Source organism: Oncorhynchus clarkii, chromosome 15 (assembly GCF_045791955.1).
Source record: "Oncorhynchus clarkii lewisi isolate Uvic-CL-2024 chromosome 15, UVic_Ocla_1.0, whole genome shotgun sequence".
Lineage (NCBI taxonomy): Eukaryota > Metazoa > Chordata > Actinopteri > Salmoniformes > Salmonidae > Oncorhynchus > Oncorhynchus clarkii.
This window is the reverse complement of record NC_092161.1, coordinates 37721280-37746815: the sequence shown is the minus strand read 5'-3', so window position 1 is coordinate 37746815 and position 25536 is coordinate 37721280. Positions and strand designations below refer to the sequence as shown.

At 44.1% G+C, this 25536-nt stretch overlaps 1 protein-coding gene across 1 annotated transcript in view; it reads left to right on the top strand.

Annotated features, from left to right (window-relative positions):
* The window catches only part of LOC139367240 (supervillin-like), a 118193-nt gene that overhangs the window by 19795 nt on the left and 72862 nt on the right, over positions 1-25536 (top strand). The window contains exons 4-10 of the mRNA XM_071105473.1: positions 2949-3015; positions 3094-3236; positions 3593-4406; positions 10456-10539; positions 12315-13277; positions 13924-14127; positions 21201-21235. Coding sequence (XP_070961574.1) covers positions 2949-3015; positions 3094-3236; positions 3593-4406; positions 10456-10539; positions 12315-13277; positions 13924-14127; positions 21201-21235 — 2310 coding nt within the window. The remainder of the gene's footprint in view (positions 1-2948; positions 3016-3093; positions 3237-3592; positions 4407-10455; positions 10540-12314; positions 13278-13923; positions 14128-21200; positions 21236-25536) is intronic.

The window sequence follows — 25536 nt, the reverse complement described above, 5'->3', positions numbered from 1 at the left end:
AGAAAGCTGATCCAAGAGCAGCTCTCCCTTTCTTTCGATCCTATCAGTATCGACACATGCTCCAACGATGCACTTAGCGACCGCTCTCCCTGCGCGATGTTGTGGGAAATGCATGTTACATCTTCGGCTGTTGTAGGAAAGATGCATTGTTAAAACACTGGTACGCCTAAGTTCCATCGCTATCGGAAAACCGGGCCCTGGGCGATCCATATCGCAGTAAATTGACTTAATTGTCACGATAGCGATAAATAAAACGTTAAGTTTATACCATGAATGTGCACCACAGTTATTTACAGTGCCTTGCGAAAGTATTCGGCCCCCTTGAACTTTGCGACCTTTTGCCACATTTCAGGCTTCAAACATAAAGATATAAAACTGTATTTGTTTGTGAAGAATCAACAACAAGTGGGACACAATCATGAAGTGGAACGACATTTATTGGATATTTCAAACTTTTTTAACAAATCAAAACTGAAAAATTGGGCGTGCAAAATTATTCAGCCCCCTTAAGTTAATACTTTGTAGCACCACCTTTTGCTGCGATTACAGCTGTAAGTCGCTTGGGGTATGTCTCTATCAGTTTTGCACATCGAGAGACTGACATTTTTTCCCATTCCTCCTTGCAAAACAGCTCGAGCTCAGTGAGGTTGGATGGAGAGCATTTGTGAACAGCAGTTTTCAGTTCTTTCCACAGATTCTCGATTGGATTCAGGTCTGGTCTTTGACTTGGCCAGTCTAACACCTGGATATGTTTATTTTTGAACCATTCCATTGTAGATTTTGCTTTATGTTTTGGATCATTGTCTTGTTGGAAGACAAATCTCCGTCCCAGTCTCAGGTCTTTTGCAGACTCCATCAGGTTTTCTTCCAGAATGGTCCTGTATTTGGCTCCATCCATCTTCCCATCAATTTTAACCATCTTCCCTGTCCCTGCTGAAGAAAAGCAGGCCCAAACCATGATGCTGCCACCACCATGTTTGACAGTGGGGATGGTGTGTTCAAGGTGATGAGCTGTGTTGCTTTTACGCCAAACATAACGTTTTGCATTGTTGCCAAAAAGTTCAATTTTGGTTTCATCTGACCAGAGCACCTTCCACATGTTTGGTGTGTCTCCCAGGTGGCTTGTGGCAAACTTTAAACAACACTTTTTATGGATATCTTTAAGAAATGGCTTTCTTCTTGCCACTCTTCCATAAAGGCCAGATTTGTGCAATATACGACTGATTGTTGTCCTATGGACAGAGTCTCCCACCTCAGCTGTAGATCTCTGCAGTTCATCCAGAGTGATCATGGGCCTCTTGGCTGCATCTCTGATCAGTCTTCTCCTTGTATGAGCTGAAAGTTTAGAGGGACGGCCAGGTCTTGGTAGATTTGCAGTGGTCTGATACTCCTGCCATTTCAATATTATCGCTTGCACAGTGCTCCTTGGGATGTTTAAAGCTTGGGAAATCTTTTTGTATCCAAATCCGGCTTTAAACTTCTTCACAACAGTATCTCGGACCTGCCTGGTGTGTTCCTTGTTCTTCATGATGCTCTCTGCGCTTTTAACGGACCTCTGAGACTATCACAGTGCAGGTGCATTTATACGGAGACGTGATTACACACAGGTGGATTGTATTTATCATCATTAGTCATTTAGGTCAACATTGGATCATTCAGAGATCCTCACTGAACTTCTGGAGAGAGTTTGCTGCACTGAAAGTAAAGGGGCTGAATAATTTTGCACGCCCAATTTTTCAGTTTTTGATTTGTTAAAAAAGTTTGAAATATCCAATAAATGTCGTTCCACTTCATGATTGTGTCCCACTTGTTGTTGATTCTTCACAAAAAAATACAGTTTTATATCTTTAAGTTTGAAGCCTGAAATGTGGCAAAAGGTCGCAAAGTTCAAGGGGGCCGAATACTTTCGCAAGGCACTGTATATCACCCTTAAACTTGTACTACTACATTGAATGTTGTAGCTATCAATTTCTCCGCTAACAATCAAAATGATTTAATTTCTAACATCTCATTTCTCTAGTAGGGCCCTAAAGTTTATAATAATAAACGATATCAGCAAAATGTCCACGATAATTGTTCTGTTTGGTCGATGTCGATAATTTTAGGTAACATTTTCGGTTTCCCTCAGTGTGTGCTCACACAGAGAGGCCAGGGCACATGGCACTTGAAGTGCGTTTGGTTGTTTTGTTTCTGTTGTGTATTGAAAAGTTGCTTTATTACATGTGGTGTCCAGCAGTAACACGCGTAACAAGCTCCTTTCCTACTAACTCATGGATAGGACTCTGTCTGTCTGTCCCCCTAGAGGGGCTGTCCGGTTCAGTCCAACCCAATAAGCCATTACCTGACTGCCCTGCTCTGGCTGTGTTTACATAGGCAGACCAATTCTGTTATTTTTGCCTGTAATTAGTATTTTGAACTTTCGCTAATAATTGCCCAAACGATGATAATTGGGCTGCCTGTGTAAACACAGCCTATGGGTCTGGGTGCATTTTGTGTGATCTCTCGGTCTCTATGTAGGGCTCGATCAATCACATGAAAGATTCAGAGTCTAACTACTTCTTTCGCTAAGTCAATTAGTCAGTAGCAGATTGGACTCTTTCTATTTTCAAAGCGGGATAGAGATTTTGTCAGTTCCTTGTGAATGTGTCTCTCAGCGATTTGTCACTGTGTTGTAGAGAACAGAGTCTGCTACTGGAGGTATCGGCACCTCCTTATAACAAGACCCACAAACAAACCGAGATCTATTCTTGCTCTAGATGTGACAGTAGCCTGTCCAAGATCGGTTTGAACTTACAGTAAACTCTGTTGGCTAATGTGAGCTTAAACTGTCCATCCTTATCTGCTGTGAAGTGTGTTTCTCTCTTATAATGACTACTTAATTGAATAGACTTTATTCTCTACTTTCCAGTTTTATCGTGTTTAACCTACCTGTGTTTTCATCTGTCCAGTTTCAGAATTGAGGAAGCGTTTTGAAGGCATCAGCCCAAGCACTAGCTGTGACTGGGAAATGAACAGGTACAACCGAGACATTCGTGATGGATGAGAACGTGTGTGTGTCACTGTGTGTGTATTTGACTCTGTCTGATTGTGTAGGAAGGAGAGGATTGCCCGGCGGTTGGAGGGCATAGAGAGCGAAGTGCATCCCGCCATATTACCCAGCTGCCCAGGCCTGGTGACCAATCAGCTGGTAGAGGAAGACACGCCCCGTTACACACGCGCCTCGGACACCTGTGTTGGTGAGGACACACTACACAGAGTACCCTGTGTCAGTGAGGACAAGGACACCTAGGCACAACAGAATACAGTCACCCACTCACTAAACTTGTACCTGGAGTTCCTACATGGCTGCATCAGCTACCTACGCAACCCACAGAATGACAGCACTAGAGCGTAGTCAGAGCTCCATATACCATATAAATAAAGAGACCTGACCCATGCTTATTAATATGAATTTGGTCAATATTTGCTTACAGTATTAAGTCATTTGCAAGATATACATTGACATCATGCATTATATATTACTTGCATAGTGTTTTAGTCCATACATAATGTAATAGTCTGAAGCAACAATGGTCTCTCCCTCTATCCCCAGTCACAGTACAATGTTACAGTAAGGAGGACATGGAGAGTCCAGAGATGATGACCCATCAGCTGGTCACTGCTCCAGAGAGGCAGTCCAGAGCCCGGTGCAGACCCGAGGAACAGACCCAGACCGTCCTCACCGAACCCACAGACCCCGCTGGTTCTGACCTGGACTCCAAGGTGGAGCGGATCGCTCGCTACAAGGCAGAAAGGCGTCGCCAGTTGGCCGAGCGCTATGGTATCTCGCTGGACCAAGAGCCAGACACCACTGTCACCGACCACTTCTCTTCCCGATACGGTGCCTCCTGTGGACTCAAGGAGTTGGCTTCTTCCTCTGAGAGGCAACAGGGCTACACACACCCAGAAACACGCTGCAGGGCAGAGTCTGTGGGGGACGAACACTCCTACACATCCAGTAGATCCAGGGTGGGTAGAGTGGCCCCCCCACCACAGGGCTACGGCAAGCCTGACCAGGGGCGACCCAGGGTTGACTCTTTCACAGAGAGGGAGAGGGTGGAGAACCTGGAGAACCAGCGCAGGGCGGCTCAGCAGGAGAGGAACATCAACCTGGAGAACCAGCGCAGGGCAGCTCAGCAGGAGAGGAACATCAAAGCCCCCGAGCCGCAGCCGCCATCTTCCTCCACCTACATGGATGTGACGTCGTCGACCTCTGCCAAAGTGCCCATTGCTAAGCACAACACCATCATGGGGTTGCCCCCCAGCTCACCCAAGACTGGCCGGAAGTCCTTGCTGCCCTCCCCCAAACAGGGGGAGGGGGACCTGTTCATAGAGCAACAGGCCCACAACATCCTCAGCAGACAGGGGTGAGTGGCCCTACCTCCTACACTATGTCTAGATCTGCTTCGCTCTTTCTCTGTCCCCTTACTGTAAACATAACAGATGGAGAGAAAGAGTCTCTGTATCTCCCTTCCTCCCTCACACACACACACACACACACACACACACACACACACACACACACACACACACACACACACACACACACTGCGTCTCCTAGATGCCTTTAACAGAACTACAGTGCCTCTGCTCGCTCCAGCCCAGAGCCTGTCCCCCTCTCTGACCCCGGCCCTATGTTTGCGGGCGTGTGTGTGACTGTGTGTTAGCGTTTGCGTAAGGAGACGCTCCTGTGTGTCTGGTTTTTAATGTCCTCCTATGGAAGGATGGGTGGGCTGCGTTTGGGACTGGAAGATGACACATCATCCATTAGGCTTGCAGCACACTCATCGCTCGCTCCCTCACAAAGTCGTCCTCTTGGCAGGAACATTGACTGTGTCCCAAATGGCACCCTATTCCCTATATAATGTACTACTTTTGACCACCACTGGGACGCACACATTATTTCAAACCGCAATCTGAACCCAGAGCAGTTGTCTGGAGTGGAATTAAAGTGCAGCTCAGGCAGGCTCAGTCAGTCCAAAAGGGTTCAAACAGACACGCAGCTGGGACTGAGAGGACTTAATTCTGAACTGACCTCAGATCAGGCATTGATGTTAGTGCTGCATGTCTTTCATGTTTAACAGCAACCTGTACTGTTAAGATGATAAGTTAGACTAGATAAAAAGGAGTTGCTTTGGGGATTTAGTTGAAGTCAAAATTATATTAAGAATCTACTATAATTGTACAGTTGCTATCATACTAGAGCGGTGTTCGAATCCTCACACTAACTGCACTAACCATACTATTTGTGACGTGATTTAAGTATGTAGTATGCTTATTGGTCAAAGCATGGATATAGTTAGTATGCCAAAAGTTCCCGGATGTCTAAATTTGCTAAATTTGCCAAAATATGAAGTATACTCGCAGAGGACACTATTTCCGTAATTTAGGGCCCATAATGCAATTCTTCAGGAAATGGGCGTGGCTTCACATCGTTTTCAGATTTGAAGGAAGTGGCAGAAAATATGCAGCCAAAGTACGACGAGAGCAGATTCAAATTCATTGCTTTAACGAATTATGACAAATGTTGAACAATGTAATTAAGCAATGACTTTTCAAATAAGTTACCTTACACGTTATGTTGGCTGACAATTTGTTAGCTACGCTGTCCTTACGAACCACATAGCATATCATTATAGCAGTATGTACCGGTATGTTAGTTGGCTAATAAAACATCAAACTTGCCAGTATATATTAACTATAGGCTGTCTAATTGCTAACTATCCAATGGTTTTTTGACTTGATTATTCTTGTCGTTCTTAGCTAAATGGTATCGTCATTGTGCGTTCTCAATGGACATTCAGGTGCTTTCGTAAATTCGCTCTGGCTATCTAATCTATTTCAGAGCACTCTTGTCTGAGTGTACCAGAGCGCAATGAATTTACTAGCGCTCAACACCCGTTAAATGTGGCCGGTGTCTGTAAATGTTGGCAAAAAACGTAATTAAATTGTTGCCAGCAGCACTATCATTATCAGTGGTCTCATTTGTGTCTGGAAGTAACTAGCAAGCTAGCCAACGTTAGCTAGCCAAGCTAGCCAACGTTAGCTTAGTTGCTGGACTGCGGTTGTATGGTCAGTGTGCGCTCCCAGAGCGAGACGCTCTGAATTTACAATCTGACAACACAAGCACTCTGGCACTCCAGATTGAGTTTAATAACACCCCTGAAGTCGTAAAATGTCTAACTAGTCATTTTTTATGCTAACAAGCTAGCAAATGGTTGCATAGCAACAGCATCAACTTCCGGTAGACTGGCGAAGAGCTAGTACGCTCAACTGAAAGGATATTGTTTGTGTACAGTATACTAAAATTAACCAATAGTATGCCGTTTATACTCATTAAGTGTGTAGTATACAGTATGTTAGTATGGGTTTTCGAACACAGCTTATGACTGAGTCACCCAAAGCCCTTTATTTCAGGCGGTGAAACTGTAATGGTGTCATGTTCTAAAAAATGGCACTGTCAATGTTAGATATCCTCAACAAATAGTTAAGGAATACTTCATTTGGCATTCACAGTCCTGGCCAATACAGTTCGGTGTTTGGAGACATTGCATTTTCCAATGTTTTTTTCCAGTGCTCTTCATACTCCTCCCCTCAGTCCCTCAGTCTTTTAACAGCCAGCTCTTGGCCTTGCTGTACCCTGCAGGTAGTAAATGTGTACTCACTAAGGGGGACATTTATATTCCACATCCCACCAGGCATTACTCTTTCCCTCATCTGTCTCTCTCTGTGTCGGTCTCTCTGTCTGTCGCTCTCTCTCGCTGTGTTTGTCTCTCACTCTCGGGTTTCAAAACTTAGCAGCAGCTGTGTTGCGTTAACCATCAGAAGGGGTGTTGAGTTACGGGGTGCACTGTGTGACTCCTCGGTCAGAACTATGACAGCATACAGAGACACAGCTGGGACTGATGAAGGCCAGCAACACCATGCCAAACCGCCTGCCTGGAGAAAGAGTTTAGGGTTTAGGTCATGGAGCAGAGGGCTAGCTGTCTATCACTCACTAGCTCTCTTTTTTTTCTTATCCTCTCTCTTTCACTCTGTCATTTATTTTCTTAAAAAAAATGTTTCACCACATTTTCCTCCCTGATTTCGTCATATCCAATTGGTAGTTACAGTTTGTCCAATCGCTGCAACTCCCGTATGGACTTGGGAGAAGCCAAGGTTGAGAGCCGTGCGTCCTCCAAAACACAACCCTGCCAAGCGGCACTGCTTCTTGGAGCAATGCACGCTTAACCCGGAAGCCAGCCGCACCAATGTGTCGGAGGAAAACCATACACCTGGTAACCGTGTCAGCATGCATGCGCTCGGCCCACCACAGGAGTCGCTAGAGCGCGATGGAACAAGGACAGCCCGGCCAAACCCTCCCCTAACCCGGACGACGCTGGGCCAATTGTGCGTCGCCTCATGGGTCTCCTGGTCATGGCGGGCGGCAACACAGCCCGGTATCAAACCAGGATTTTTAGTAACACAGCAAGCACTGCGATGATATAGCATTTTCTAGCTGTGAGTCTCTACTTTTATCCAATGTAAAAAAAATAATAATAATCAAATTTTGATACATAGGACCGAGCCAGTACATATCGTCCCGCGACACCCTACTTCCTTCCTTTTGTTCTCCTCTACAGAAAGACCTATGACTAGTTATTTAAATATCTCTCCTTTCTGCATAGAATAGATAGAAGTTTCAATCCGGTACAGCCCTCTATACTAGGAAGTTATGGCTCTGGATATCGGTAAGACAGATAAGGAAGGACATATACTATGTAGCCACATGGGACCGGACTACACAGGGATTTTTTTCATTCCTTTTTTAGGACCAAATCATGCAGTGTTTACAATAGGCTACATCAATTGACTGTCTGTATACTTTTTCTTTCCCATATACAGTGCCTTTATAAAGTATTCAACCCCCTTTACCTGTTCCATGTTTTGTTGCATTAAAGCCATTAAACTGTCATTTAAAATGACTTGCCTTATGGTGAAATCCGTAAGCAGTTTCCTTACTCTACGGCAACTGAGTTGGGAAGGACGCCTCTATCTTTGTAGTGCCTCAGTGTATAAATACACCATCCAAAGCCTTATTAACCTTTCTGATCTCCCCATCCCGGATCCGGGATCGTGAATACAGACTCAAGCTCATTACCATAACGCAACGTTAACTATTCATGAAAATCGCAAATGAAATGAAATAAATATGCTAGCTCTCAAGCTTAGCCTTTTGTTAACAACACTGTCATCTCAGATTTTCAAAATATGCTTCTCAACCATTGCAAAACAAGCATTTGTGTAACAGTATTGATGGCTAACGTAGCATTTAGCGTCGCATTTAGCGTTAGCATTCAGCTGGCAACATTTACACAAAAAAACAGAAAAGCATTCAAATAAAATCATTTACCTTTGAAGAACTTCAGATGTTTTCAATGAGGAGACTCTCAGATAGCAAATGTTCAGTTTTTCCTGAAAGATTATTTGTTTAGGACAAATCGCTCCGTTTTCTGCGTCACGTTTAGCTACGAAAAAACCCCTGTATCCAGGATTGTGTAAATCTATCAGCAAGCTCATTAGCATAACACAACGTTAACTATTCATGAAAATTGCATTAAGCCTAGCATTCAGCATGCAACATTTTCCACAAAAAACCATAAAAGTATTCAAATAAAATAATTTACCTTTGAAGAACTTCAGATGTTTTCAATGAGGAGACTGTGTTAGATAGCAAATGTTCCGTTTTTACAAAAAATATTATTTGTGTCGACTAATCACTCCGTTTTGTTCATCACGTTTGGGTAAGAAAAAAAAAAAAGAAAAAAAAAAAGTCATTAAAACGCGAACTTTTTTCCAAATTAACTCCATAATTTCGACAGAAACATGGCAAACGATGTTTTGAATCAATCCTCAAGGTGTTTTTCACATATCTATCGACGATAAAATCCATCGTGGCAGTTTACTTTCAATTCTGAAGAAATGGAACGCGCATGGACTTACTGATTACGCACACAGGACACCGGGCGGGACACCAGGTAAATGTAGTCTCTTATGGTCAATCTTCCAATGATATGCCTACAAACACGTCACAATGCTGCAGACACCTCTGGGAATATACAGAAAGCGCAGGCTCATTCCTGGCGCATTCACAGCCATATAAGGAGACATTGGAACACAGCGCCTTCAGAATCCGGGGCATTTCCTGTATGAAACATCATCTTGGTTTCGACTGTTGCATTAGTTCTGGGGCACGCACAGATAATATCTTTGCAGTTTTGGAGACGTCAGAGTTGTGTCTTTCCAAGGCTTTCAATTCCATGCATAGTCGAGCATCTTTTCGTGACAAAATATTGCGCTTAAAACGGGCACGTCTTTTTATCCAATAATGACACAGCGCCCCTATAGGTTCAAGAGGTTAATAACTTCACCATGCTCAAAGGGATATTCGTTCTTCTTTTTTTATATATATATATATATATATATATATATATATATATATATATATATATATATATATATATATATATATATATATATATATATATATATATATATATATCTCTCTCTTCTAAGTGGTGCCCTTCTTTGCGAGGCATTGGAAAACCTTGGACTGGTTGAATATGTGCTTGAAATTCACTACTTGACTGAGGGGTAGTTATTCAAAAATCATGTTAACCAATATTATTGCACACAGAGTGAGTCCATGTAACTTATTATGAAGGCACTGAACATGTACAGTACACTGTGTGCAATACATGCTGCTGTTTTGTGTTATGTCTGTATTACAGGAGGTTGGTGGCACCTTAATTGGGGAGGACGGGCTCATGGTAATGGCTGGAGAGGAATCAGTGGAATAGGTATCAAATACTCCAAACACATGGTTTGATGCCATTCCATTGGCTCCGTTCCAGCCATTATTATGATCCATTCTTCCCTCCGCAGCCTCCACTGGTCTGACTCTATGGTCCTATTATTTTCATAAAACCCAACCCCATAAACCCCAATTCATTGTTCATTGTGATTAACGTTCCTGGAGAGGATTTGTTTCATATTTCATATTTGTTTCATGTTTGTTGACATTTCTCCAAATACCAGTATCATAACAGAGCGTGCACTAGACTACTAGAGAATGGGATATCCATTGAAGTTCCAGGCAGATGTATGGTCTTTTTTGGTCAAGTTCAATATGAAGTCAATCGTGTGTGTGTGTGTGTGTGCTACAAGTGAAACGCTGGGCAGTCTAGCCGCTAGCCACGCACTCACCCAGTGTGCGTCCAAAATTACACCCTATTCCCTATATAGTGCACTACTTTTGACCAGAGATCCACAGTTCTCTGGTCAAATGTAATGCACTACATGGGAATAATAGAGTGACATTTTGGACATGCCCAAGTGTGTCGCTGACTCACTGCATCTCCCGTCCCATTGGTACAGCCCGGAAGTGAAACCACCCAGCGATTGGTTCCTCCAGACTGATTCGGCAGGCAACACCCAGTCCCTTATCAACTGGCCCTCCAGGTACAGTGGGTGTCTGACCTTCCCTCCTTCCCCTCCACATGCCCATCTCTTAACCTATCCCATCATGGCATTGTCACATCTGACCTTACCCCCCATCAACATGGTGTTGCTGTGGTCTCATTTTATTGACCAAATTCTCCCCCTCCCCACGTCCATTCAGGTTGTCTAATGACTGCAGATGTTTCTATCTCAATGACTTATAGATTTGTAGAGTTACTTACAGTAAGTGCTATATTGAGGTACTCTCTTTGTTACTCCCTGTTTCTCTGCTGACTAGGCCAGACTGAGGGAGAGGGGAGGATGATGCTGGGAGTCACAGTGGGGGAAAACCCTTTTAGTCACGACTCATCCCCCACTCCTCTCTGTCCAGTAATGTATCCTCTCTCTCTCAGGCCCACCCACATAGTCAGAGAAATGTGAAATTAGAGCTGGGAAAAGTATTGCTGTTAGCGCCATTAGCTCCTCTTCGTTTCCTTTTTCTAAATTTCAACAATCAACAATACCTGATTTAGTCATAAAGGAGTGTGTCGTTCAGAGATTAGGAGAAAAGCAGACTAAAGCTTTGCTTAACGTTCCTCATAAGTCTATAGTTAAAGATCCAATGCAGCCGTTTTCATCTCTGTCAAATAATTCCCGGGTAACATTTTAAGTACCTTACTGTGATTTTTTTCCGATTTGAAATGGTCAAAAAGAAACAAAATAGCCTCTTAGCAAAGAGCAATTTCTCAAGCAAGATATTTGTTAGGATTGTCTGAGTGGGGAGGAGAAAGCTGAAAACTAGCTGTTATTGGTAGAGCAGTTTGGAACTCTCTTATTGGTCAAACTAATTTACTGTTGTCCCCAGGCAGGCCAAAGCTCCCACCCCACCAACACAGGCCGAAATTTCAGGCATTCTATTCAAACAGGTCTTACACTAAAAGGGCATTATCAATATTTTCACAATTTCACAGTATTATTCCAACTTCATAGTGTGGAAATATATATAAAACACAGGAAAATCACGTTGCTGTCTGCACTTGGCCTTTAAGGGAAAAATGGCAGTTAAGAAGAGATTTCTTCTGAAGATATGTGATGTGAATCCAGGCCCAGGTCTGCTCAGCTGTGGAAGTCTTCCCGGACCTTGAGTAGTAGATGCCAGTGAAGAGAGAAAGGAAAATAAGGAGAGGGCACTCTGTCAACTGTTCCAGTAACATCTTAGATGTACTATAGGAAAATGGTGAAGAGCTGAGTGTTTTTATGCCATATGCTAGCCGCCTTCCAGAGAGATTAACCTGTACAATACTGCTGGCTTTAACTCTCCCAGAACCACAAAATCAAGTCTTATGGGAAAGAGCTACTGTTTTATATTTAACTACTGTTGGAAAAGCATTAGCCACCACCTGACAACAGCTGTAGCCTAGCGTGTTGTCACCCAACCGACCCCCACCATCGTCCAGCATGTGATCTGTCTATGCTCTGCATCCAATTGATTCCCTGTTTGTTTAAGTTTGGTGACTTGGTGTTCATCATGTGTTTCTCATTAGTATCTCACTGGTCAGATGGTATTACATTCTTATTTCTGGGTTATATCATTTGGACTGTTTTCTCTAAATGGAGCCACGCTTGAATAAGAGAGGGGAAGCAAGGGAGGAGGTGAGGGAGGGATGGGGGGCAAAGGTATGTTTGTGGCTGAGGGAAGGGGATGTGTTGGGTATTTACCATCATTTATCTCTCTGCACTCTCTGAGTTTCAGTACAAACTGGAGCGTGTTGTAAACCTTCTTTCTCTCCCTAAAGAATCAGAGTTAGGGACAAACTGGCCAGGGAGGAGGGAGTTCGAAAGAGGAGTCCAGAGCTGGGCCACCATGTCCCTGAGGCCCCCCTGTACAGGAGACACCCCCAGATCACCACCCGCTCCACAGCCTACCACCATGACCCCCAGGCTCCGGCGTATACCACCACTGACTCTCCAGGCCCCAAGTCCTACTCTCACCACCAGCCTCAGCTCACCCGTTCTGGGCGGAGTGATGACCCCAGCTATCTGTCCATGACTACTGGCCCCGGTTCCAGGGCACAGCAGCCCCAACAGCCTCTGCCAGAGGAGGAAAAGGAGATGGAGGGAGAAGTGGAAGAAGAGGAGAAGAGGGGAGCCCCTAGGGAGGGCAGGAAAGCTGTGCTGCCATCAGAGATCAGAGGAGTCCAGGGAGTGGGACAGGGGAGGGAGGCTGAGCCCAGAGGAGGGTACATGGAAAGAGGGGGAGAGAGACCCAGGATGAGATGGGAGGAATCGGACACAGACCACGAACCAATCAGACCTACGGAACAACCCATGACCCGCCTGCAGGCCGCCGAGGTCAGAGCAGAGCTCAGAGCCTCCAGGGAGAAGGGCCAACAACCGTGGAGTGACAACGCCATCTACATCCAGAGAGGTGTTTCCCCCATCTCTACCCACATCCAGAACAGGGGAGGAGGCCCAACCGCCACCACCATGACCACTGATGCCTTCATCTCCTCCATCCGCTCCTCATCCGACACTGAGCCCCATGGGGCCCCTAGAGGCTCCATCCCCAGGGCCCAGGAGCCATGGTCGTTCAAAGAGGCAGCAGGCCTGCGGAGGGGGGCCATTGAAGATGGGATCAGAAATAGAGACCAGAGACCACTGGAGACCAGGGACACTCGTATCTCTGTGGCCAAGCTTCGTCACTCCTACCTGGAAAGTGCTACGACTGCTATTGCCCCAGTCGTCAGGAAACCTGAGCTGTAGGTGCTTCTGTAATACAGTGCTGCTCTACAATGCATTCTGCTAAGAGTTGCGGCTGGCTTCTCTGTTTGGAACTCAGTCATCCGCTGCCTAACACGAAATGATAATCAGTGTGATTGTTTTCACTGTTTCTAACGTGTAGAAACACTAATCTAAAAGCTGATACAGTATAGTTTCTTCAATGCATACTGCTGGGAACTGCTGCTGGCTTCTATCTGGAACTCACTCACTGCCATGCACTGCCTAGCTAACACCAACCTCCTGACTGACTGAAATCATCTTTTTGATAATTCTTAACTGTTTCTTCTACTTATAGAAACTCTCATCCAATCACTAACGCTAGCAGTAGTTTCGCAGGAGGAGGTTTGACTTGTTGCTTTCTCTTACCTGATGGACAGTAGTGTGTGTGTGTGTCTAACACAATGTAGTGGCCAATCAAGCCAACTTCTGCATGAGTGTGGCCTTCATTGCTCCTCCAATTATAAAACCAGGGGTTGGGATTCTGTGTGGGGAATCAAATGAAAAGTATGCTTCAATTCTTAAATGACTATTTTCCTGCTCTTACTTTTGTTCTCTCACCCTGCTATTTTTCTTTCCTTTCTTCATCATTCCGACCCTTCTCCATCTCTTTGTTGTGCTCCAAAGAGAGGAGGAAATAAAGTGGGTGTACCCAGGGGGGACGGAGGTCCCCTGGAGAGGGGTGCAGGACAATACAGTAGTCCCATGGAGGGGGGACAGGGACTGGGGGCGCAGGCCCAGACTCTCTATCTCGCCTGGAGAGAGTAGAAGGACCTCAGAGAGATTTAGGACCCAGCCCATCACCACCGCTGAGAGACACCGGTCTGATAGGTACTGTGGGTTGTGTGTGTTGTGGCTAATGCATGGCAAACAAAATGAATTAGTCCTCATATTTTTCAGCTCTGGAGGAACATACACACACATTCACACAGGCTAATCCAGAAACCTATGCTTTCTCTCTCCGGCTGCATGTACTGTTCCTGACATACAGCAAGATGTGTGTTGCCTTTTTATTAAAATCAAATCAAATTGTATTTGTCACATGCAGCGAATACAACAGGTGTAGTAGACCTTACAGTGAAATGCTTACTTACAAGCCCTTAAACAACAATGCAGTTTTAAGAAAAATTCCTCAAAAAATAAATAAAAGTAACAAATAATTAAAGAGCAGCAGTAAAATAACAATAGCGAGGCTATATACAGGGGGTACCGGTACAGAGTCAATGTGCGGGGAACTGGTTAGTTGAGGTAATATGTACAGTGGGGCAAAAAAGTATTTAGTCAGCCACCAATTGTGCAAGTTCTCCCACTTAAAAAGATGAGGCCTGTAATTTTCATCATAGGTACACTTCAACTATGACAGACAAAATGAGAAAAATCACATTTGTAGGATTTTTAATGAATTTATTTGTAAATTATGGTGGAAAGTAAGTATTTGGTCAATAACACAAGTTTATCTCAATACTTTGTTATATACCCTTTGTTGGCAATGACAGAGGTGAAGACTTACAGAAAACGTTTGACAAGGTTTTCACACACTGTTGCTGGTATTTCGGCCCATTCCTCCATGCAGATCTCCTCTAGAGCAGTGATATTTTGGGGCTGTTGCTGGGCAACACAGACTTTCAGCTCCCTCCAAAGATTTTCTATGGGGTTGAGATCTGGAGACTGGCTAGGCCACTCCAGGACCTTGAAATGCTTCTTACGAAGCCACTCCTTCATTGCCCGGGCGGTGTGTTTGAGATCATTGTCATGCTGAAAGACCCAGCCACGTTTCATCTTCAATGCCCTTGCTGATGGAAGGAGGTTTTCACTCAAAATCTCACGATACATGGCCCCATTCATTCTTTCCTTTACACGGATCAGTCGTCCTGGTCCCTTTGCAGAAAAACAGCCCCAAAGCATGATGTTTCCACCCCCATGCTTCACAGTAGGTATGGTGTTCTTTGGATGCAACTCAGCATTCTTTGTCCTGCAAACATGACGAGTTGAGTTTTTACCCAAAAGTTATATTTTGGTTTCATCTGACCATATGACATTCTCCCAATCTTCTTCTGGATCATCCAAATGCTCTCTAGCAAACTTCAGACGAGCCTGGACATGTACTGGCTTAAGCAGGGGGACACGTCTGGCACTGCAGGATTTGAGTCCCTGGCGGCGTAGTGTTACTGATGGTAGGCTTTGTTACTTTGGTCCCAGCTCTCTGCAGGTCATTCACTTGGTCCCCACGTGTGGTTCTGGGATTTTTGCTCACCGTTCTTGTGATCATTTTGACCCCACGGGGTGAGATCTTGCGTGGAGCCCCAGATCGAGGGAGATTATCAGTGGTCTTGTATGTCTTCCATTTCCTAATAATTGCTCCCACAGTTGATTTCTTCAAACCAAGCTGCTTACTTATTGCAGATTCAGTCTTCCCAGCCTGTTGCAGGTCTACAATTTTGTTTCTGGTGTCCTTTGACAGCTCTTTGGTCTTGGCCATAGTGGAGTTTGGAGTGTGACTGTTTGAGGTTGTGGACAGGTTGTGGACAGGTGTCTTTTGTACTGATAACACGTTCAAACAGGTGCCATTAATACAGGTAACGAGTGGAGGATAGAGGAGCCTCTTAAAGAAGAAGTTACAGGTCTGTGAGAGCCAGAAATCTTGCTTGTTTGTAGGTGACCAAATACTTATTTTCCACCATAATTTGCAAATAAATTCATTAAAAATCCTACAATGTGATTTTCTGGATTTTTTTCTCATTTTGTCAGTCATAGTTGAAGTGTACCTATGATGAAAATTAGAGGCCTCTCTCATCTTTTTAAGTGGGAGAACTTGCACAATGGGTGGCTGACTAAATACTTTTTTGCCCCACTGTACATGTAGATAGAGTTATTAAAGTGACTATGCATAGATAATAACTGAGAGTAGCAGCAGCGTAAAGTGGGGGTGGGCGGCAATGCAGATAGTCTGGGTGGCCATTTGATTAGATATTCAGGAGTCTTATGGCTTGGTTGTTTAAGTTTAGAAGCCTCTTGTACCTAGACTTGATGCTCTGGTACTACTTGCCGTGCGGTAACAGAGAGAACAGTCAATGAATAGAGTGACAGGAGTGGCAATTGTAAGGCCTTTTTCTGACACTGCCTGGTATAGAGGTCCTGGATGGCAGGAGCTTGGCCCCAGTGATGTACTGGGGCCTACCCTCTGTAGTGCCTTACGGTCGGAGGCCGAGCAGTTGACATACCAGGCAGTGATGCAACTAGTCAGGATGCTCTCGATGGTGCAGCTGTAAAACATTTTGTGGATCTGACGACCCATGCCAAATCTTTGCAGTCTCCTAAGGGAGAATAGGTTTTGTCGTGCCCTCTTCACGACTGTGTTGGTGTGCTTGGACCATGTTAGTTGGTTGGTAATGTGGACGCCAAGCTCTCAACCTGCTCCACTACAGGCCCGTTGATGAGAATGGGGGCGTGCTCGGTCCTCCTTTTCCTGTAGTCCACTATCATCTCCTTTGTCTTGATCACGTTGAGGTAGAGGTTATTGTCCTGTCACCACAAGGTCAGGTCTCTGACCTCCCTGTAGGCTCTTGTCGTTGTCGGTGATCAGGCTTATCACTGTTATCATCGGCAAACTTAATGATGGTGTTGGAGTCGAGCATGGCCGTGCAGTAATGAGTGAACAGGGAGTACTGGAGGGGACTGAGCACGCACCCCTGAGGGGCCCCCATGTTGAGGATCAGTGTGGCAGATGTGTTGTTACCTACCCTTACCACCTGGGGACTGCCCATCAGGAAGTCCAGGATCCAGTTGCAGAGGATGTGTTTAGGCCCAGGGTCCTTAGCTTGGTGATGATCTTTGAGGGCACTATGGTGTTGAACGCTAAGCTGTAGTCAATGAATAGCATTCTTACATAGGCGTTCCTTTTGTACAGGCATGAAAGGGCAGTGTGGGGTGCAATAGAGATTGCGTCATCTGTGTATCTGCTGGGGCGGTATGCAAATTGGAGTGGGTCTAGGGTTTCTGGGATAATGGTGTTGATGTGAGCCATGACCAGCCTTTCAAAGCACTTCATGGCTACAGGCGTGAGGTCCACAAGTCTGTAGTTGTTTAGGCAGGTTACCTTAGTTTTCTTGGGCACAGGGACTATGTGGTCTGCTTGAAACATGTTGGTATTACAGACTCAGACAGGGATAGGTTGAAAATGTCAGTGAAGACACTTGCCAGTTGGTCAGTACATGCTCGGAATCCGTCCGGCCCTGCGGCCTTGTGATTGTTGACTTGTTTAACGGTCTTACTCACATCTGCTATGGAGAGCGTGATCACACAGTCATCTGGAACAACTGATGTTCTCATGCATGTTTCAGTACTTGCCTCGAAACGAGCATAGAAGTAATTGTCTGGTAGGCTTGTGTCACTGGGTAGCTCTTGGTTGTGCTTCCCTTTTGCAGTCTAATAGTTTGCAAGCCCTGCCACATCCGACGAGCATCGGAGCCAGTGTAGTACGATTCGATCTTAGTCCTGTATTGATGTTGTTCATCAGAGGGCATAGGTGGATTTCTTATAAGCTTCCGTGTTAGATTCCTGCTCCTTGAAAGCGGCAGCTCTATCCTTTAGCTCAGTATGAATGTTGCCTGTAATCCGTGAATTCTGGTTGGGGTATGTACATACAGTCATTGTGGGGACGACGTCCTCAATGCATTTATTGATGAAGCCAGTGACTGATGTGGTGTACTCCTCAATGCCATCGGAAGAATCCCGGAACATATTCCAGTCTGTGCTAGCAAAACAGTCCTGTATCTTAACATTTGCTTTATCTGACCACTTTTTTATTGATCGAGTCACTGGTGCTTCATGCTTTAATTTTTGCTTGTAAGCAGGAATCAGGAGGATATAATTATTGTCACAAAGGGATAGCTTTGTGTATGTATCATCTCTGTGTGTGGACTAAAGGTGGTATAGAGTTGTTTTTTTTTCTTCTGGTTGCACATTTAACCTGCTGGTAGAAATTTGGTAAAAACAGATTTAAAGTCCCCGAGTACGAGGAGCACCACAACTGGATGAGCGGTTTCCTGTTTGCTTATGGCTGTATACAGCTCATTGTGTGCGGTCTTAGTGCCAGCATTGGTTTGTAGTGGTAAATAGACAACTACGAAGAATATAGGTGAAAAGTCTCTTGGTAGATAGTGTGGTCTACAACTTATCATGAGATACTCTGAGGTTGCTGTTCTATCCTGCCGATACAGTGTACAACCCACCAGCTGTATGTTATTCATGTCGTCGTCGTTCAGTCACGACTCGATGAAACACAAGATATTACAGATTTTAATGTCTGTTGGTAGGATATACGTTCTTGTAGTTCGTCCACTTTATTTTCCAACGATTTGATGTTGGCCAATAGTACCGATGGCAAAGGGAGATTAGCCACTCGTTGCCAGATGGCATCCCGATCTCCTTCCACGACTTCCTACTGCAAATGACGGGGATGAAGGCCTGTTAGGGTGTCTGATGTAAATCCCTCTCGCCCGACTCATTGCCTGGCCAGCAAAGGAAATTATGGAGAATGAAGTGTCCTCCCTCATCACTCCCCATGGGAAAAGACTACAGTATATAGATCCTATTGGGTTTAGTGTGCAGGAAGTGTTCGTTTAGGCTGACGTGAGTTCTTATAAATCAACAGCATGTGTTCACATACAGTTGAAGTTGGAAGTTTACATACACCTTAGCCAAATACATTTAAACTCAGTTTTTCACAATTCCTGACATTTAATCCTAGTAAACATTCCCCGTCTTAGGTCAGTTAGGATGACCACTATGCTGTATTTAAGACTGTGAAATGTCAGAGTAATAGAAGAGAGTAATTTATTTCAGCTTTAATTTCTTTCATCACATTCCCAGTGGGTCAGAAGTTTACATACACTCAATTAGTATTTGGTAGCATTGCCTCTAAATTGTTTAACTTGAGTCGAATGTTTCGGGTAGCCTTCCACATGCTTCCCACAATAATTTGGGTGAATTTTGGCCCATTCCTCCTGACAGAGCTGGTGTAACTGAGTCAGGTTTGTAGGTCTCCTTGCTCGCACATGCTTTTTCAGTTCTGCCCACAAATGTTCTATAGGGTTGAGGTCAGGGCTTTGTGATGGCCACTCCAATACATTGACTTTGTTGTCCATAAGCCATTTTGCCACAACTTTGGAAGTATGCTTAAGGTCATTGTCCATTTGGAAGACCCATTTGCGACCAAGCTATAACTTCCTGAATGATGTCTTGAGATGTTGCTTCAATATATCCACATCATTTTCATCCCTCATGATGCCATCTATTTTGTGAAGTGTACCAGTTCCTCCTGCAGCAAAGCACCCCCACAACCTGATGCTGCCACCCCCGTGCTTCACGGTTGGGGTGGTGTTCTTCCAAACATAACAATGGTCATTATGGCCAAACAGTTCTTTTTTGTTTCATCACACCAGAGTACATTTGTCCAAAAAGTACAATCTTTGTCCCCATGTGCAGTTGCAAACAGTAGTCTAGCTTTTTTATGGCGGTTTTGGAGCAGTGGCTTCATCCTTGTTGAGTGGCCTTTCAGGTTATGTCGATATAGGACTTGTTTTACTGTGGATATAGATACGTTTGTACCTGTTTCCTCCAGCATCTTCACAAGGCCCTTTGCTGTTGTTCTGGGATTGATTTGCAGTTTTCACACCAAAGTACGCTCATCTCTAGGAGACAGAACGAACGCGTCTCCTTCCTGAGCAGTATGACGGCTGCATGGTCCCATGTTGTTTGTACTTGCGTACTATTGTTTGTACAGATGAACGTGGTATCTTCAGGCATTTGAACATTGCTCCCAAGGATGAACCAGACTTGTGGTGGTCTTGGCTGATTTTCTTTTGATTTTTCCATGATGCCAAGCGAAGAGGCACTTAGTTTGATGGTAGGCCTTGAAATACATCCACAGGCACACCTCCAATTGACTCAAATTATGTCAATTAGCCTATCAGAAGCTTCTAAAGCCATGACATCATTTTCTGGAATTTTCCAAGCTGTTTAAAGGCACAGTCAACTTAGTCGATGTAAACTTCTGACCAACTGGAATTGTGATACAGTGAATTATAAGTGAAATAATCTGTCTGTAAACAATTGTTGGAAAAATGACTTGTCATGCACAAAGTAGATGTCCTAACCGACTTGCCAAAACTATAGTTTGTTAACAAGACATTTGTGGAGTGGTTGAAAAACAAGCTTTAATTACTCCAACCTAAGTGTATGTAAACTTCCGACTTCAACTGTAACACACACACAGGCTCATTCAGAAACCTATAGATTCACCCTCCCTCCCTTCTTGTCATCCAATCTCTGATGGCCTAAACACAGGCTCTAAGCTCTCTGGCCAGGCAGCAGAGCGTGACAGGAGATTAGAACCCAAAGTCTGTTTCGTGGTTGCTGAGTGTATCCTGGCAGTGGACACTCCATGTGACCCGCGCTCGCCTCTCTATGCTCGCCAGGGTGAATGAATCACTCCTATTGTTGTTGTTTATTCTTAAGGTCTAGCAGTCTGTAATGCCTTAGATTGGGCAACTCTCTCTGTTAGAAACTCTGATTTCTGTGGTTATGTCCCAAATGGCACCCTATTCCCAATGTAGTGCACTATATTTGAATTGATCTATTTGTTCCCTGGTCAAAAGTTATGCATAAATAGGGAATAGGGTGCCGTTAGGGACACATTCTGTTTAATATCCTAAAACCACCTATCACGTTACCTCTGTTTCTACTGCTGGGAAAATCTACTGCTTTCTTCCTGCTCTCAATCTATCATCTCTGGGTAGCTGTACTCAGTTGCAGTCATTTGCCATCGATTTCCAACAACTTGATTTGATTGTCTATTAATGTGTTTTTTCTTTCTGTATTTCTTCTTGCCTTTTCTCCTGAAGGTCTGGTTTGAGCCCAGATCTACCAAGCACTGAAGGTAAGTTATTTTTGAACTTTTTCTCCATTGGTAAAAGGAAAAAATAATGTGTGTATATAACTTTGAACAGGTACATGCCATCGGATAAATGCAATATGTTTGCGTTCCGCTAAAGAACATATCTGTCATTTTTGTTTGAATGATTCCCTTTAATGAGAAAAGCTTAATGATGCAAGGCTTATCATTAAACTTAAACTACATGACCAAAAGTGTGTGGAAATGTGCTCATCGAAAATCTCATTCCAAAATCATGGGCATTAATATGGAGTAGTTCTCCCTTTTGCTGATATAACAGCCTCCACTCTTCTTGGAAGGCTTTCCACTAGATGTTGGAACATTGCTGCAGGGACTTACTTTAATTTAGCCACAAGCGTTAGTGAGGTCGGATATTGTGCGATTAGGCCTGGCTCGCAGTCGGCGTTCCAATTCATCCCAAAGGTGTTAGATGTGGTTGAGGTCAGGGCTCTGTGTAGGCCAGTCAAGTTCAACACCGATCTCGACAAACCAATTCTGTATGGACCTCACTTTGTGCACGGGGTTATTGTCAAGCTGAAACAGGAAAGGGCCTTCCCCAAACTTGCCACAAAGTTGGAAGCACAGAATCATCTAGAATGTCATTGTATGCTGTAGCATTAAGATTTCCCTTCTGGAACTAGGGGGCCTAGCCCGAACCATGAAAAACAGTCCCAGACCATTATTCCTCCTCCACCAAACTTTAAAGTTGGTGCTATGCATTCAGGAAGGTAGCGTTCTCCTGACGTCCGTCAAATTGCCAGGTGGTGGAGCGAGATTCATCACTCCAGAGAATGCGTTTCAACTGCTCCAGAGTCCAATGGCGGCAAGCTTTATACCACTCCAGCTGACGCTTGGCATTGTGCATGGTGATCTTAGGCTGTTTGGCATTGGAAACCCATTTCATTAAGCACCTGACGTTGCTTCCAGAGGCAGTTTGGAACTCTGTAGTGAGTTGCAACTGAGGACAGAGGGTTTTTACGTGCTACGCACTTAAGTACTCTGTGGTCCCATTCTGTGAGCTTGTGTGGCCTACGACTTCGCGGCTGAGACGTTGTTGCTCTTAGACATTTTCACTTCACAATAACAACACTTACAGTTGACCTGGAGCCGCTCTAGCAGGGCAGAAATTTGACTTGTTGGAAAGGTGGCATCCTATGACAGTGCCACGTTGGAGTCACTGAGATCTTCAGTTCGGGCCATTCTACTGTCAATGTTTGTCTATGGAGATTGCATGGCAGTGTGCTTGACGTTATACACCGGTCAGCAACGGGTGTGGCTGAAATAGCAGAATCCACTAATTTGAAGGGGTGTCCACATACTTTTGTGTATATAATGTATGATTCATAAAGGAGAAAGAAAAACATTTTAGTTACTATTGGTGCTCACAATACAGTCGTGGCCAAATATTCATTTCCACAAAATGTGTTGCTTCAGTGTCTTTAGATATTTTTTGTCAGATGTTACTATGGATACTGAAGTATAATTACAAGCATTTCATAAGTATCAAGGCTTTTATTGACAAGTACATGAAGTTGATGCAACGAGCCAATATCTGGAGTGTTGACCCTTCTTTTTCAAGACCTCTGCAATCTGCCCTGGCATGCTGTCAATTAACTTCTGGGCCACATCCTGATTGATGGCAGCCCATTCTTGCATAACCAATGCTTGGAGTTTGTCAGAATTTGTGGATTTTTGTTTGTCCACCCGCCTCTGGAGGATTGACCACAAGTTCTCAATGGGATTAAGGTCTGGGGAGTTTCCTGGCCACGGACCCAAAATATTGATGTTTTGTTCCCCGAGCCACTTAGTTATGGCAAGGTGCTCCATCATGCTGGAAAAGGCATTTTTGTCATTGTCTTTCTGGTTGTCTCTAAGAGCTTTCCACACCTGGATTGTGCAACATTTGCCCATTTTTATTGTTTTGAAATTTCTTCAAGCTCTGTCAAATCGATTGTTATTCATTACTAGACAGCCATGTTCAGGTCTTGCCATAGATGTTCAAGTAGATTTAAGTGAAAACTGTCGCTTGGCAACTCAGGAACATTTACTGTCTTTTTGGTAAGCAACTCCAGTGTAGAATGGCCTTGTGTTTTAGATCATTGTCCTGCTGAAAGGTATATTCATCTCCCAGTGTCTGGTAGAAAGGATTCTGCCTCTCTATTTCCAATCCATTTATTTTGTATCTAGAAAAACTCCCCATTTAAGGATTACTAGCATACCCTTTATTTTCAGGACAAAAAGTTAATTGCTTTGCCAATTATTTTATTTTAGTGCTATTTTTGGGAATATTTGTATTCTGTACAGGCTTCCTTCTTTTCACTCTGTCAATTAGGTGCTGGGTAGACCGGTGCTGGGTAGATCTGGGCTCAAATCAAGTTTTATTGGTCACATACACATGGTTAGCAGATGTTATTGTGAGTGTGCTTCTAGATCCGACAGTTAGCAGATGTTATTGTGAGTGTGCTTCTAGATCCGACAGTTAGCAGACGTTATTGTGAGTGTGCTTCTAGATCCGACAGTTAGCAGATGTTATTGTGAGTGTGCTTCTAGATCCGACAGTTAGCAGATGTTATTGTGAGTGTGCTTCTAGATCCGACAGTTAGCAGATGTTATTGTGAGTGTGCTTCTAGATCCGACAGTTAGCAGATGTTATTGTGAGTGTGCTTCTAGATCCGACAGTTAGCAGATGTTATTGTGAGTGTGCTTCTAGATCCGACAGTTAGCAGATGTTATTGTGAGTGTGCTTCTAGATCCGACAGTTAGCAGACGTTATTGTGAGTGTGCTTCTAGATCCGACAGTTAGCAGACGTTATTGTGAGTGTGCTTCTAGATCCGACAGTTAGCAGATGTTATTGTGAAATGCTAGTGCTTCTAGATCCGACAGTACATCAGTGTCTATCAGGTCATAAATAACAATTCCACAACAAAACGTAATATCTAACAATTCCACAACGAAACCTGATATACACAATCTAGTAAAGGAATGGGATAAGAATATATAAATATAAAATTTGTAAATGAGCAGTGACAGAGCGGCTAAGATGCAATAGATACTATAGAATAGATAGTGTAGGATACAGTATATACATATGAGATAAGTAATGCGAGATATGTAAACATTCTAAAAGTGGCATTATTAAAGTGACTAGTGTTCCATTTATTAAAGTGGCCAATGATATCAAGTCTGTAGGTAGGCAGCCGCCTCTCGGTGCTAGCGATGGCTGTTTAACAATCTGATGGCCTTGATATAGAAGCTGTTTTTCAATCTCTCTATCCCAGCTTTGATACACCTGTACTGACCTCGCCTTCTGGATGGAAGTGGGGTGAACAGGCATTGGCTTGGGTGGTTATTGTCCTTGATTATCTTTTTATGTGACATCGGGTGTTGTAGGTGTCCTGGAGGGCAGGTAGTTTGCCCCTGGTGATGCGTTGTGCACTGTGGTTGTTGCCGTACCAGGCGGTGATACAGCCTGACGGGATGCTCTTAATTATGCACCTGTAAAAGTTAGAGGGTTTTTGCAGACAAGCCACACTTTTTTCAGCCTCCTGAGGTTGAAAAGGCACTATTGCGCCTTCTTCACCACACTGCCTGTGTGTGTGGACCATTTCAGTTTGTCGGTGATATGTATGTACACCGACGAACATAAAACTTACCACCTTCCCCACTTCTGCCCTGTCGATGTGGATAGGGGGGTGCTCCCTTTGCTGTTTCCTGAAGTCCACAATAATTTATTTTGTTTTGCTGACATTGAGTGAGAGGTTATTTTCCTGACACCACACTCCCTTACGGAGGGGATAACTACACTGTTTGTATTCGGCCATATTCCCAGTTGCCATAATTAAAGGTTTTAATAGTCACAGTGGGTACAACATCTCCTATACACTTCCTTATAAACTCGCTCACCGAGTCAGCGTATACGTCAATGTTGTTCTCTGAGGCTACCTGGAACATATCCCAGCAATCTTTTGCGTGGAATCCGATTGGTCAGACCAGCGTTGGATGGACCTAAGCACGGGCGCTTCCTGTTTTAGTTTCTGCCTATAGGAGGTGAGCAACAAGATGGAGTCAGATTTGCCAAAAGGAGGGCGGGGGAGGGCCTTGTATGCATCGCGGAAGTTAGAGTAGCAATGGTCGAGCGTGTTACTCGCCCGTGTACTGCAAACAATACGCTGATAGAATTTAGGTAGCCTTGTTCTCAAATTAGCTTTGTTAAAATCTCCAGCTACAATAAACGCAGCCTCAGGATATAAGGTTTCCAGTTTGAAGTTCCTTGATGGTCGTATTG